The sequence below is a fragment of the Apteryx mantelli genome, chromosome 14, assembly GCF_036417845.1.
Source record: "Apteryx mantelli isolate bAptMan1 chromosome 14, bAptMan1.hap1, whole genome shotgun sequence".
In the NCBI taxonomy this organism is placed as follows: Eukaryota; Metazoa; Chordata; class Aves; order Apterygiformes; family Apterygidae; genus Apteryx; species Apteryx mantelli.
In genome coordinates this window covers 21,223,903-21,238,263 of record NC_089991.1, presented here as the reverse complement: position 1 = coordinate 21,238,263, position 14,361 = coordinate 21,223,903, and the positions used below count along the sequence as shown (strand labels likewise).

The following is a 14,361-nucleotide window of genomic DNA, read 5'->3' as shown; positions in this document are numbered from 1 at the left end:
TCATTCTCTGTACTTCTTTTCAAAATAGTAGGAGGAAGGCACTTTTGTTTTCACATTTTTGATGTACTAGATACCTACAAAACTTGTGGAATGAAGTATTCTAAAGAATGATATCTCCAAGCAGTAGAGGTACCAATGCGACAGGCTTTTGCCCTCCCTCCCTAATGTGGGGATTTAGCGTAGTAGTAGCAGAAGCAGTACTTACCTCCGTGACATGTAAGTACATGTCTGCAAAGAACTGAACAAGTGTATCTGTTGCTGCCCCTATTCCTAAAGCTCCCCACAAATAGTGGAGGAAGCCACAGATTGCCTTTGCTTAAACCTAGAAAATAAAGTGCTCAAAGGTTTTAAAAAAAAAAATGCCAGAATTAAAACTGCCTTTAAAACTTAGACTTCAGTCTCCATGTGCCTGGGCATTAAGGTGCAATCATAGTCTAGTACTCTCTGCATGTGCTGAGGATGTCCTTTTGACATAGCGTACAAGATAGCTGGTACTGAGAGTGAATCAGGACTGTAGATACCAAAACCTGTCCCCGTGGTATACTTGTTGCATTTGTTACAGCAGTTGGAACTGTATAACAAATGAAGCTGGCAGTTGCAGGAAGAGAAGCTCTTCCAGTGATCGAGAACAGAGGGTTGGTGCTTGTATTAGGTTTTGAAACTGTGCTCTGATCTGCATAAGTTGTGCGAATTCGTATCTGCAGACAGATAAGTGCTTTAAACACAAAAGTTTGGCAGCAGCACCCTTATATGCACATCCCATGTATGTTTGGACCATCACAACTACAGCAGCATTGCTGCTATGAAATGGTGGTGGTGTTTAAAGAAATAGAATTAAAAAGAAATCACATAGTTGCCCTTTAAAATAGCGAATGTTTTGGTGTTAATATTTGTGCCCCAGCCCCCCATCGGGAGCTTCTGTAGGAGCACGTGGATAAGTTCAGCAGTGCTCCTCAACCACTCGAGACAGCAAGAGTGCCTTTAAAAGAAGGCGCTTAGTGTTGGACTAGTGAGTTGTTGTGAATTGTGTGTAGTAAGGACAAAAATGTTTGATTTTGTTGTTCCAGATTGATAACGTGGCTGAAAGTAGGATAGGCAGCCTTAATTCCGGTATTAACCAATTTTGAGTGCTTAATATGTGTATGTATAAAAAGCAACATTCTTTTAATGTTGCTTTTTATATATTAAATAGTCTGTAGAATATATTTCAATTATATTAAAGTGGTTGGACTTCATTCCAGGTTTGTTATTTTTCCTCCCCTTCCCTGTCATTTCTGTTTGACTCCCATTACTATAAAGTGAAATAGGTGGGGAAACCAAACATGATGACTTTATTGGACTGATGATGTACTGCATAGAACTTGAATACATGTATTTTGCACTTAATATATCGCACCTTTCATCCAAAGATCTCAAAGTGCTTTATAGAGGTGGGAGACTACCTGTGAGAAGCACAGTAATTCTAAGCAACTTCTCTGGGACTAGGAAAGAGGCCAGCATTAGGTGGAAAATGAGATCAAAAGGTAAAAATATTTCAAAAAGCAATAAGATGTTCTTTACACATAATTGTGGGCAAGAATGTTACAGGTGAATCTTTGAGTGCCAGTTTTCTAGGCTGCGAATAAGGACATTTGGCTCTCTAAAATGTCTTCAGTGATGGACGTAATACTTTTTTGTAAAGCACTGGCATCCTGTTTACTAAAAAAAAAAAAAGAAAAAAAAAGAAAAAACATACCCATGACTGTTAAAGTGCGTTACTGTTATTAAGCAAAAGTTACTCACCAAAATGATTGATTTCTAATGATTTCTTGGTCTCTAAAGGGAGAAAATACGTTCTCTGAGCTCTGAGTAGGTCTTATTCACTTTGATCCAGGCTTCCAATGGTTCCTGCCATAGCGGTGGTTTTTGTCTAAGAATATTCATCACTTTTATGAGAGTGCTTGAATCTTTGTAGGATGCTGTTATTTCTTTGGGAATATCAGTAGACTTGCAAATAGGTTTATATATATTATTTTTTTTTTGAAATGAAAGATTTGACATTTCTCTGTCTGTACTGTGGTAAAAAGACTGAATATGAAATAGAAATAATTGTGCAGCCTGGGAATTTTTTTTTTAAATGTGAAATCAATATGCAGCAGCCTCCACAGAGATTTGTAATGAAGAATTAATTACAGACCCAGCGGTGATGGGGAAGCGAAGGAAGCGGCCTGCCGGCCTCCTGGGGCGGCCGCTCGGCCCGCGGGCGACGCCGCCGGCTGAGGCCTGGCCGCGGCCATGCGGCGCCGCCAACCGCCCACCCGACCCACCCCAGGAGGCAAAGCCCGTCCTTGAGCCGCCCCGGCATCGCGCCTGGGCTCGCAGGGGCCGATGGCGCCTGCCCGGCGGAGCCTCCCGCGCGGCCGCTCCGCTGACGGGGCGCCGGGGCTGGCTGCCCGCCCGCTCGCAGGCGGCGGCAGCGCTGAGGGCGGCCGGTGCGCTAGGGCCCGCGGTAACGACGCGGCTGCCTGAGCGCGCAGCCCCGGGGGGAGCTAGAGCTTCGGCCGCGGAGCGCGAGGGGCCGCGCTGTGGGGGCGACCGGGGCCGTGTCCCCGCACGGCTGCGCTGCTGTCGCCCGTCGCGGGCGCAGTCCCCGCAGTGCCGCCCTCCTGGTGCGCGGCCCCGGCTTTTAACGAGAAAATGAAGGGTTTTGTATTCGACGTGACGCCTCTGCTCGCTGCGGGGGCCGGGCGAGGCGCCGGCCCTTTTAAGGAGCGGGGGGGGGGGGCTCCCGTTGCTAAGAGACGGGCCCGGCGGCGGCCATTTCCCGCGGGACTGCGGGAGATGGCGGCGGAGCCGGCGGGTGCTGCGGCGCTGCTACCCGGGCAGCTGCGGCGCCTCGCCGAGGCGCAGGCCGCCCTCATCGAGCGGCTGCGGCGGCGGGTGCGGCGGCCCGGGGGGGGGCCGAAACCGGGAGTGCTCCTCCTGGGGGGGGGGAGGTGCCTGAAGGGGGGGGGGCCTCCCTGCACCGCGGGGGGAGGGGCCTGAGGGGGCCACGCCCCTCCTTGGCACCGGGGGTCATGGGAGAGAGGCGGTTGGAGAGGCCACGCCCCTTCTGGCCGTACGGGGCGGGGCTTGGTGTGGGTGGGAGGGGCCTGCCCATGGCCATGGGCCCCCCATGCCCTGGGCCCCGGGGGCTACGGGACCTGGCGCGTGGGTGGCCTGGGCCGGGCTGGGGGCTGGTCCTGCGAGCCAGGGTCCCCAGCACGAGCGGCACCCCCCCGGGGCTGCCCGGCCGGCCCTGAGGCCTTGGGGCAGCTTGCCTTTCAGGAGGAGAGCTCGGTGAGCAGGCAGGACTACGAAGGCGTGGTGAGGCGGCTGCAGGTATCACGCCTCCTCGGAGCCGCGGCCCTTGCCTCGGAGCCGCGCGGCGGCGTGGCTCGGTGGAGCCCTGGTCCTCCCCAGCAGCCTGGGGTCCAGCTTGAGCGGGTGGTTTTCCTTCAGAAATCAGCACGAAGCGGCCCATCTGCCTTGTGAGATAGCCCAAAGCTGCAGCAGCGCTTTGGGATTAGTTGTGCTTCTACGTAGCAACATTCAAAAAGCATTTGGGGCTTTTGGGGGGCATCCAAACAAAAGTTTCTGGAAAGACGCTGCTGCGTTAGGCCAAGTAAGCCGCAGGATCTTGTCTGGGCTGGTTAACTCTTCGTGCAGCACCTTCGGGAAGGTCGTTACTCAGCCCCTTTGCAATTTGCCCTCCTGCTCTCTGGGGTGGGTAGCACGAGTGGAGGGTCTCCAAGGGCTGTGGGTCGGACCTCTGAGCAGAGGCAGCTGCCAGGAGGCAGAGGGATTTAGGAGCCCATCTGCCTGCGGAGTGGGGGGCGCAGCCCGCTCCTGCTGGAGTTAGCTGGGGACGAGGTGCTGCCGGCCCCTCCAGCGAAACAGAGAGGAAGCTGAAACCGTACTCGTGTGCGTGCCTGGAGCAGGGAGAGCACCTAAAGCTGGCCTGGCACGTGAGGCTGGTATGTGTGTTACAGGAAGAGGAGAAAGCGCACGCAAGGACCAAAGACCTGCTCACCAAGGAATCGGAGAAGCTGGACTTTGCGCTGGGGGAAGTGGAGGTTTTGTCCCGGCAGCTCAAGAGAGAAGAACAGATCTTTGAAAAAACGTGAGCTCGGGGCTGGGGCAGGCTGGAATTGTCCCTGGTTCTTTAGCAGAGACAGCGAGTGCTGCCTTGCCTGCAGCTGGGCTGGGGGAGGTGGCACGCAACAGGACTGGCGACAGAGCAAACCACCTTAACCTGAACTTAGCAGAGATCAGAGGTTTCAGACTGAGTGCAGCTCTGTGGGGTTTTGGCTCAGGTTCAGAAAACAGCTTGCAGACAGAGCCTGCGTTTCACTGTGTCTCTCTACCACTCCCTGCACAAAGAGATCTTGGAGTAGGACTAGACCCCCTGTGTATTACGGCAGGAAGAAAAGCACATTCATCCTCAGCAGGCCGGATGCTGCTGCTGGCGGCACTCCTCCTGCGCCAGGGTGTACTGAACCCGGGCCCATGCTCTGAGAGCTGGAGGTTGAAACTGAAGTCTCAGAAGATCAGACCTTTTAGGCTTCCCCTGAAGCGCATCCCCTTGAGTCTGCACATGGCTTGGGCGTCTTCCCAGTGCCGCTGCCTTGTAACGTGATAATGCGGTGGACAGGAAGGCGTCACTGTGAAGTCCTTGAGTGCTTGCATGGACTTAAAGGCCTGCCCAAGCAGATCACGTTGCAGGGTCAGCCTGGCCCAGTCAAGCTATCTGCATGTGCCCTAGGAGTGCACCTCAAATACTTGGGTATCAAAGTGCTTAAGATTTTTTTCAAAGCTGCTGGCATGTTTCGGATGTCCAGTGAACCTCAGAGGCAGCTTTGAAAGCCTCTGCCAACTTGGGCCTGTATTTCCTACTCTTCTGGAGTTGCAAAATGTAGCTACTTCTTGGGAGAGGCACATTCTGCCTTCAGCAGCCTCTGATAGCCTTCATCTTCCTCTCTGTTGCCTCTGTTTCAGCCTCTGATAGCCTTCATCTTCCTCTCTGTTGCCTCTGTTTCAGGCTTGACAGCATTAAGAGTAAAGCACTTATGGAACTGACACAAAAAGACAAGTTAATAAACAAATGCAATGGTAAGTCTACCAGGCACTATCACGCTGGCTTAAGTATAAATGTAAACCAGGATTTAAATCAGGATTAGCAAGTCTGACTCTGATTTAAGCGCATCCTGCCAAAAGAGGGGCACATGCAGGCATTTTCCTTAGCAGGCCTCCAGCAGCTGGCACAGACAGGGTGGGTTGCACGTGGGCATGCTTCTCTGCCTGAGGCCACCACATCTCAGGTCATCACCTCCTTCCCAGTGAAAGTGCGAGGTGGAGATGCAGTCTGGGTTCCCAGGCCAACCAGTACGCAGGCCAGCAGGTAGGAGAAGGCTGGTTGCTCTTCTCTGCCTGGGAAAAGAGCTTCAGGGAGGCTGTGCCAGTCTTGCTGTTGCAGCTGATGAGAGCTGGCCTCGCGAGGCAGCACATGACGCGTAACGTCGCTGACTCTGGTGAAGGTGCTGTGAGATGTAAAGGCTCCTGGTCAGGCACGCTGAGCCGTGTGCTTTGTCCCAGGCAGAGCCGTGCTCTGCTCTCCAGGGGAGCTGGATGTGAGGGCCCAGGCCTTGCTACCAGGAATCCCCCTTTCAGCTCTGCCCATGATGTGCAGTCCCAGAGCTTACCGAGAGAAGGAAAGGGCCTGCTTGGGAGCTGCTCGGAGGTGATCTGAAATGGGGAGGTTTCAGCAATGACCTAGCTCTTCATCACCATCTGTGTCAGCTTGCCTGGGCTGCAGAGCACCCAGCCCTGCCTTTTGCAGGGGGAGCCGTGAAACCAGCTCCCACCGGGACGAGGCTGGTGGCGGGAGAGCTCAGCCTTGATCCGTCTGTTGTTCTACCGTGTGCTTTAACGGGCTGCTCCCCTCTGCACCCCGATATGGGCTTCATGTGGGGCCTGCAAACAGCTGTGCTAGAAAACAAAAACCTCACACGTGAAGTAATTCAGGTGAACATGCAAACTGCGGGACTAGAGCAGATATCTTGTGCTGTGCCATCTGCGGGGTTAATCTCCGCTGAAAGCCAAGGCAAATGCACACCCTCCCCCAACTGTTCTGCCGCAGTTTTACGGGCTGTCACCCTAAAATCTTTGTACCCTAGTGGTTTGTAGGAGGATGAGCTAAGCTGGTGAGACCCCAAGGATCTCAGCCTTGGCTTTCCCTCTTTTCTCTGTAGAAATAAAAAGCCGCATCGTGAAGCAGGAGGATGTGCTGAAGGACAAGGAGAACGAGATCCAGGCACTGCAGCGCTGCATCGCCCAGCAGAAGCAGACACTCAAGTGCGTATCTTGCCCATGGGTTGTTGGCAGCCTCACGCTGCAGCCAGCAGGAGCTTGTCCTGGGTGCCAGGGCGGTCACACAAGACAGCCTGTTTGGGCCATGTGTTAACAGTGTACCCGGAAAGGTGGGTTGTGGCAGCCTTTGGGTTGTTTTAAGAAACCAGCTATCCCAGCAATCCTCACTGCAACTGCTTCTCTGGAAAGAGGCACATCAGCCTCATGGGATGTTTTTCCTCCCCAGCTGAGCAAGAGGCCATCTCAGATCAGCAGAACACAGGGGAGGGAATGGGTTTGGGTGCTGAACCACCCACGTGCTTTACGCATACAAGTCAGAAGGGCTAGCAACTCTCATCCCAGGCCCAGTCTGAAAGGCAGCACTTCTGTAGCAAATGGCCCCTCAGGAAAATTCCTTGCCATACTGGTAGGAGAACCAGGTTTTTCCTTAGCATGGGCCTGTGGAGCAAAGAGTGAACCCTGGGGTGTACTGGGCTAGGCACTCTGTATCCTGTCTCCATCAGTGCTGAGAGTGGGTGCCTGGGAAGGAGGCGAAAGCCTGAGCATGCAGTGGTACTTTCCAGCCACCCTAGCAGCCTCCAGTATTTTCTTGCCACTTGTTGCAGCTGTTTAAACTGTGACTGTTTCATTTTTGGCAGGACCCAAGTGTCAGAGTTAAAGATACAGAAGCAGCAAGAACTGTACATAGCTCAAGTGCTGGAAAAGAAGCAGAGGAAAGGTTTCAAGTGATTACACAAGAAGTTCCTCTAAATCTGCATAGCTTGAGATATACGCACCCGCTGTCAGGACGCCAGGACCTGTAGCTAACAACACAAGCACCTTTCCCTTCGCCCAGCAGTGCTGACTGTTGGAACAGCCTCCTGCTCCAGCAAGCCGTGCAGACCACCAGCTACATATGCGTCCTGGAGGCACCTCTCCCCAGAGGTCTTCCCTCCAGGTGCATCGCATCCAGTGAGACCTGATCTTCAGTCACAGTGCGTTCATTCCCCCTGTGGCCATGACTCCTGGAGGAGTTGACTCCGTGCGAGGCGCTGAAAAGCAGAGGTTGAGTATTTCACCTCTGGCACTGTCCTGGACAGAGCCCAGCTGGCTGCAGGGCTTAGTGTGCGCCACTGGGTCTGAACTAGTGGTGCCACTGCAAATGAATGGTTTTACCTTATCCGGAGCAGCTTCTCCTTCGCCAGCCCCCAGTGCCTGTTTCCCTTGTACCTTCTCTGCAGTTTGCTCCCTTCCTCCGCTCCCTTGCCCTCAGTAGTGGTACCCCAGATGCACTGAAGGTATTCAGCAAGGCGTGCGTGCCCTCCTTGCGCCCTGAGGAGGCCGAAGGCTGGGGAGGACACCAGTTATGCTGCCTGCCTTTGGGGGTGAGGAAGCCCAAGGGCCTGCCCCTGTGACCCCTTTACCCTAGCAGGCCCCCCCAGCTCCACCAGCGTCCACAGGCTGCTGATTTAGTGGCATCGACGACTCCAGCGCCCCAAATGCCACGGGAAAGCAAACCTGGCAGCGGGTCTGCCCTCCTCACCCCGGCTCTGCCGGAGAGCACAGCAGACCCTGCTGCCATGACCCCCCTCCCCCAAGAAGGGGTCCCTCAGGTCCAAGCACTGCTCGCTGCCCCAAACGCCATTCGTCTTGCCAGGAAGTGTCCGGGCTGGCTTGGGACACTTGGCTGCCCGAGCATTATAGGAAAGCACGGTCTGGTCTGTGCAGCGAACCCTGCCTGAGCTGGGCTGGCTGGCAGTGAGGGGCCGGGGAGGCGAGCTGGGAGCTCGCGCCGGGCTCTGCTCACCGCCAGCTGCCAGGCCTTCCCCAACCGCTGCAGCCTGCGTTTTTACACCGCTGCAGAGCAGCTCGGCAGGGAGAGCAGTGCGGCGAAACAGAGGCAGCAGGAGGGCCTGCGCCCCCTCTCCCCCCGAGCACAAATCCCGCTGCAGGACAAGGCCGCGGCAGCGCAGGCGGCTCGGCCCGCTGCCCGCCGAGCGCCAGCTGCGCGCGTCCCGCCTGGCGGCGTGTCAAGGCCGGAGCGAGCAGTGACTCAGCAGGCGCCTGCCAGCGCGGCCAGGCCTGCGCTGCCCTGGGTGTGCAGGGAGCCGGCCCCGCCGGGCTGGGCGATGCCGGCGAGCCGCAGGCTGAGAGCTGGCGTGCTCCCAGCCGGCAGCCCCAGTGCCAGTCCCTGCGCATGGGGGTCGCTGGTAAAGCCCTTTGGCACCAGGCGATTGCTCTGCAAGACCCATCCCCGATTGCTGGGGGTGCACAAAGCCACCACGCTGGCCACCGTGCCGGCGAGCGCTGCGTTGTCACGGCAGGTCTCCCCCGCTCCCCACCGCTGCAGGAGGCCGCAAATGCTGCCTAGGAACCACGGCACCAGAGGAGCTCGCGTTCAGCAGCAAAGGGTTAAACAGCAGGGCGGTTATTGAGTAAAAAGTTTTTCATGCCTTTCTTTTCCTTGCCAAGGTTTAAATTTAGTCTCCGTATGAACCCAAACAACTCGGGCATCAAGTTGCTGTGGGGCTGGCAGCGCCGTGGAGCACCTGCTGCTGCTCCTTCGCTGCCTCCTGCTTAAAAAATCCCTCCAAAGGCAGGCGGTGAGCTGCACCGCCAGCCGTCGGGGCTGCTGGCTGCAACGCGCAGAGACCCTCGCACCGCGCTCAGCGGCCCCCTCACTTGCTTTGAGCCCCCCGAAAAGGCAAATCATAACCGCCCTTCGCTCAGCTTCCGCGAGACCTGGAGGTGTTCGATGCCCGGTTTGATTTCAAGCCTTGAATCCGCTCCTGGGCAGCTTGCTGTTAGTTTTGGGGTGGCCTTGGGTGGCTGCCGCTCGGGGCCGGGCTTGCAGCGCTCTGGGCGGCCCGAGGATGGAGAGAACCAGGCCAGAGGGAGCCGCGGCGGGGACGTAGCAGGAGCGTGGGGCCCCCGGCCTCCCTCCGCGCCACGGAACAGCACGGCCCCGGGTCGCCCCAGGGGGAGCACCGGGTGCCTGCGGGGGGACCGGCAATGCTGGTGTTCTGCGGCGCCTCGCGGCGCTCCTCTGGCCAGGGAGCGTGCCGGGCTGCGCGCTGAGCCCGCGGCTGCCCCCACGTTCAGTATTTCCTCCTTTAATTCAAGCGCGGGCTGGGAGCGAGGGGCTCGCGGGCAGGCGGGGGGTGCGCGGCGCTGCCAGCGGGGCGCCGGGCACTTGGCGTCCCTCCGCGCTGGGGCCGGCGCTCGCCAAGGCGCGTGTGATTGATTGATTGAGGGGTTGCTGCGTGGGACGAGCGCATTAAGCCGTGGTGACAGAAAGCAAACCAGAAGGTCAAGTTGCCCGGCTCCGGGGAAGCGGCTCCGCGCAGAGGAGGAGGATCCCGCCGCACGTCCGGCTCCACGTGGCGCCCGCGCCCGGCGGAGCCGCCGGCATGATCCCCTGCGGGAAGAGCGACCCAGGCGCGCTGTCCCACACCGGCCGGGCCGCCGAGCTCCCCGGCGGCGACGGCGGCGAGGGTCCCTGCCGCGCCTGCGAGCGCCCCCGCTCCGCCTGCGAGGAGGACGGCCACCTCTTCGGCCTCTCCAGGGACGACCTCCCCAAGAGCATGTCCGACTCCTCCGTCTCCTCCTACCACTCCGCCCTGTGCTCGGAGGGGACGGAGACCTTCGGCGACTGCCTGGAGTTTCTGGAAGAGGAGGGAGAGGCCCCTTCGGCCCCGCCGCCCCCCGAGGACATGGGCTACCCCGCTCCTGCCAAGGGGCCGCTGGGCCACCCCAGGGCTGCCCCGGGGCACTGGGCTCCGGACGGTCCTGCCACCAGCCCGGCCGGCGCTCCCGGCAGCGGGGACGGCAGCCGCCCGCGGGAGGAGAGGACCCGACAGGTTCAGCTGTCAGTCACGGCTAAGAATAGCGCGGCGGCCGGGCACGGGGGCAGGATGGGTCCCGGCCGAGGGGAACGGCAGCCCGCCGCCTCGGCGTACTCGGATCAGCCGTCACCGTTCGATGCGGAGGGACCCGGCGTGATGTTCTGCAACGCGCACAAAGCGAAGAAGAGCGGCCGGGCCCCCGGGGCCGGCAAGGCGGCGTGCGCCCCGCGCGGCGCTCCCAGCGACTCGGACGAGGCCGACGACGAAGTGCAGAAGCTCACGGCGCGCTCCTTCCGCAGCCTCTCAGGCCCCCACGGTGGCTACCTCGACATGTACAGCTCCCACACCTCCTCCAGCCTCTCCAACTCCTTGTCGGAGGACGGCAGCGCCGTGAAGCGGTGGCCGACGTGCAGCGAGCCGCGGGGAGCCGCGCTGGCCCTCCACGCCGGGGCCGCCTGGCCCTTCTCCGCCACCGGCCAGGCCCCGGACAAGGAGCTCCTCAGCAGCTTGCCGGGCAAGGAGCAGTTCGAGTGCGTCGACGTGGAGGTGGAGAGCAACGACGCTAAAAAGGGCCACTGCAAGAAAAGGACCGTCCCCAAGCGCCAGATCCAGCTCAAGAGGAAGGAGAGGAAGGAGGCGGGTTTCCTCCCCTGGGGCGACTGCTCGGCCCGCCAGGCCCCGCCGCCACCCCGAAAGGAGCCGCTGGCGAAGGGCAGGGCCATCAGCGACGAGTTCAGGATAAACTACAAGCAGTTCATGAAGACGGCGTCACTGGACGACGCCTACAGCGAAACCAGGATGGCCTCGTACCTGGTTAAAAACGTGCTGGCCAAAAAGATGCAGTACGAGCAAAGGATCAAAATGGAGCAGAAAGCGCTGTGGGGCAGCTCGACCTCGTCGGGACCCTCGTCCGTGGGCACCGACCTGGCGGGCGACTGCCTGGAGGGCAAGTCGAGCTCGCTGTCCAAGTCGGACTGCAGCTACTTGGCCGAGGACGTGCGGGGCCGGCCGGGCGGCGAGCGGCCCATCCCGGCGGCTGCCCGGCCCGCCAAGGGGGTGGTGCTCAACGAGCAGACCCGGGAAAACGTCTGCAAGCTGAAGACGACTTTCAATGAGCTCAACGAGCGAATGAGGTACCAGGAGGTGACGCAGTGCCAGCGGCTCCCCGCAGTGGCAGCGGCGGCGGCGGTGACCGGCCCCGTGGAGGAGTTGCCTGGCGGCAGGAGGGAACCGGTGGCCGAGAGGAAGGACTACAGGCGAGCGCGCGCCGTGTTCGAACCGCAGCAGGGTGATGGGAAGGCACCGGATGCTGCCCCAAAATTTGAGAAACCGCAAAAGCCGTGGCCCAGCTTAAAGCAGCGAGCCATCCGGCTGAGCAAGCCCGAAATGGTCCCCTTCAAGCCAAAGGCCCTGGGGATCGCCGAGGCGGCGCCCCGGAGCGTCTTCACCTCCAGGACGCGGGAGGTGAAGCTGGTCCCGCAGAGCCGGCGGGAGGAGAAGCCGCTGCCGCCGGAGGGCGGCTCCGAGGGGCGTCCCGTGGCAGGGGTGTCCCGGGGGGCCCCGCCGGTCCCCCGCCAGCCCCCCGCCACCCGATCCCCGGAGGGGACCCCCCAGGCTGGAAATAAGGGGAAGGGGCAAATCCCTCAGCCCCGGGACGTCCGCAAGCTGGTGAAGAACACCTACAGCCTCTGCTTCAAGCCGGCGGGCACCCCGGCACCCGCCGCCCAAGGCAGGAGCGCCGGCGGCCCGAGCCCCCCGGCGGGGGAGCCCGCCGCAGCCTCCCCCCTCTTCATACACTGCACTTCGGTCTGCCGCAAAGAGCCCGTGCCAGCCGTGAGCCGCGCTCGTAAAAAAAGCCCACAACAGCCGGAGGACGGAGACGTGTTGACAGTTGCCGGCCGAGAGCCAGCCGAGGCACGTGCCGACGGCCCCACAAAGCCTCCCGAAAGCCAGCGCTCGGCAGCGAGGGACTCCCCGATGCACATCACGAAAATCCAGTCCATGCGGAGGATCGCTGGCGGGCAGGAGGGGCCCCCGGGCCGCGGCGGAGACGCCCCCGCGCGTCGCGAGCGGAGCGAGCTGACCCTGTCGCCGGTGACCAGGGCGGCCCCGCACCTGGAGTCCCACCTCCACATCCAGGTCAACCCGCCGTCGGCACCAGTGCCCGGCCCCACGGCAGGACCTAGCCCGGCCCCATGGGGTGCTGCGCCATGCCGGGACAACCCCTCAGCTCAGGCTGCTCCCAGCTCCGTAGCGAGCAGCGCGGTTCTGCTGACGGAGAAGACCATCCTCTTCCCACCCCCAGCAAGTGCCGCGGAGGAAGCCGAAGGACACCGCGACGTCGCAACCTCAGCCAAAGGGCCCGACCCACCGCTGCAGCAGCCCCTCAGCAGCGAGGGTGGTTTGGGGCCACCTCGGGCTAGCCTGGGGGCCAGCAGGGTCTCTGAACCGGGACCACCCCCCGGAGGCAGCACACATCTGCAACCCATGAAGCCATCAGCAATAAGTGCCCCAAAGCCGTTCACAAATGAGCATCTCGTGAGCATCGCGAGTCCCCGGGAGGCCGAGAGGGAAAGGCGTGACGCGGTGAAGCAGCCAGGCAGCTGGGTGGTTTCAGCAGGGACCAGCGTGTCTCCAGATGGCGTTGGCCCCACCACCACGCATCAAGCGAGAGAGGTCCGTGAAGAGGCCGGGGTGCCCAAAGGTCCTTCTGTCACCCCAGCGCCGCTCACTGGCAGACTGCTGGACTGGAGGGAGAGCTGGGAGCATTTAATGAAGCAGCCAGGAGCCAACGAACAGTATTTTACAGCTACCCCAGTGGAGAATACAAACTACTTAACAATTCCTGTGAAAGCCCCAAAATCCACCCCAGTGCCAAAGCTGCCTTCAGTCCCCAATCTGGCCAGTGCGTCCTTTGGGACCCCCTTGGTGCCCAACCGAGCCGGCACGTCCTTCGGGCATCCATCAGCCTCCAATCTGGCCAGCACGTCCTTTGGGACACCCCTGGTCTCCAACCCAGCCAGCACATCCTTTGAGCATCCATCAGCCTCCAAACTGGCCAGTGCTTCCTTTGGATCTCCCTTGGTGCCCAACCCATCCAGCACATCCTTTGGGACCCCCTTGGTGCCCAACCCATCCAGTACATCCTTTGGGATCCCCTTGGTCACAAACCCAGTCCCCACTTCCCTTGGGCACCCATCAGTCTCTAACCCAGTCAGCTCTTCATTTGGGTCCCCTTTGGTCCCTAACCCCACCATTGCTTCCTTTGGGTCCCCTTTGGCCCCTAACCCAACCAGCCCTCCATCAGTGGGTGGTGTGTCCCTCCTGCCTGGTGGGGAAGCCCCAGGGAGCAAACCCAGCCCTGAGCCACCCCTGCCCCAGGCCCCCAAAGGTCAGGCCACTGCAGAACGTCTTGGGGTCCAGTCCCAGCCTCACCTTGAGGATGCTCCCCATTTCCTAAGGAGGACCGACGGTGCATCGCCGAGCAGTAAGAGCACGCCAAGCCCAACCAGGCCCTTTGCTCCCCATCTGTCCACACACCGAAAAATGCTCGTTGATCCTGACAGCGGGAAATGCTACTACGTGGAGCCACCGAGGCAGCCCCAGCTGAAAACTCTCTACGACCCTGAGACAGGGCAGTACCTCGAGGTACTGATCCCACCAGTGCCCCTGGCGTCCCACGCCGGGCTCTACCAGGCTCCTTTCAACCCGCTGGTCATGACATCAGGGGTCTACGGGCCACCCTATGTGCCCTACGCCGGCTTCCCAGGGCTCCCGGCACCCCCACCGCCTGCCACCGCCTCCCCAGCATACCCCGACCCACAGAGCCAGCCGTCAGCAGCCGAAAACACCGCCTTCCCCGTGGCCTTCAGCCCGGCACCCAAGGGCGAGGGGCCCCCAGCTGCGGCGGGCCCCGACTGCGGCTACCTGGACAGCCTGTATTACATCCCCACGGGGATGCGGGCCAGCCCCGGCCCCGGCCAGCCCACCACCAGTGGCAGCCCGGCCGGGCCCGAGAAGCTGCTCCGGATGTGACGGCCTGTGCCTCTGGGACGGACGTGGCACGCTAACCCTCAAGTGCCTGTACTTTAAAACCTGAACCTGATGCAAGTCAGCATCTGTCCCCAAGCTGTGGTTGGAAATGCCCTGG

General features: G+C 60.0%; 2 protein-coding genes across 2 annotated transcripts; both read left to right on the top strand.

Annotated features, from left to right (window-relative positions):
• Positions 1-2,820: 2,820 nt before the first annotated feature.
• Positions 2,821-7,646, top strand: SPATA24 (spermatogenesis associated 24). The gene is made up of 6 exons (XM_067305088.1): positions 2,821-2,919; positions 3,295-3,360; positions 4,011-4,141; positions 5,060-5,130; positions 6,270-6,372; positions 7,026-7,646. The coding sequence occupies exons 1-6, from the start codon at positions 2,821-2,823 to the stop codon at positions 7,114-7,116; spliced, it is 561 nt and encodes a 186-aa protein (XP_067161189.1). The 3' UTR covers positions 7,117-7,646.
• A 2,130-nt stretch (positions 7,647-9,776) lies between these two features.
• On the top strand, positions 9,777-14,246 carry PROB1 (proline rich basic protein 1). Its single transcript, XM_067305087.1, has 3 exons — positions 9,777-10,108; positions 10,166-10,640; positions 10,707-14,246. Exons 1-3 carry the CDS (start codon positions 9,777-9,779, stop codon positions 14,244-14,246), a joined length of 4,347 nt encoding a protein of 1,448 aa, XP_067161188.1.
• Positions 14,247-14,361: the final 115 nt, after the last annotated feature.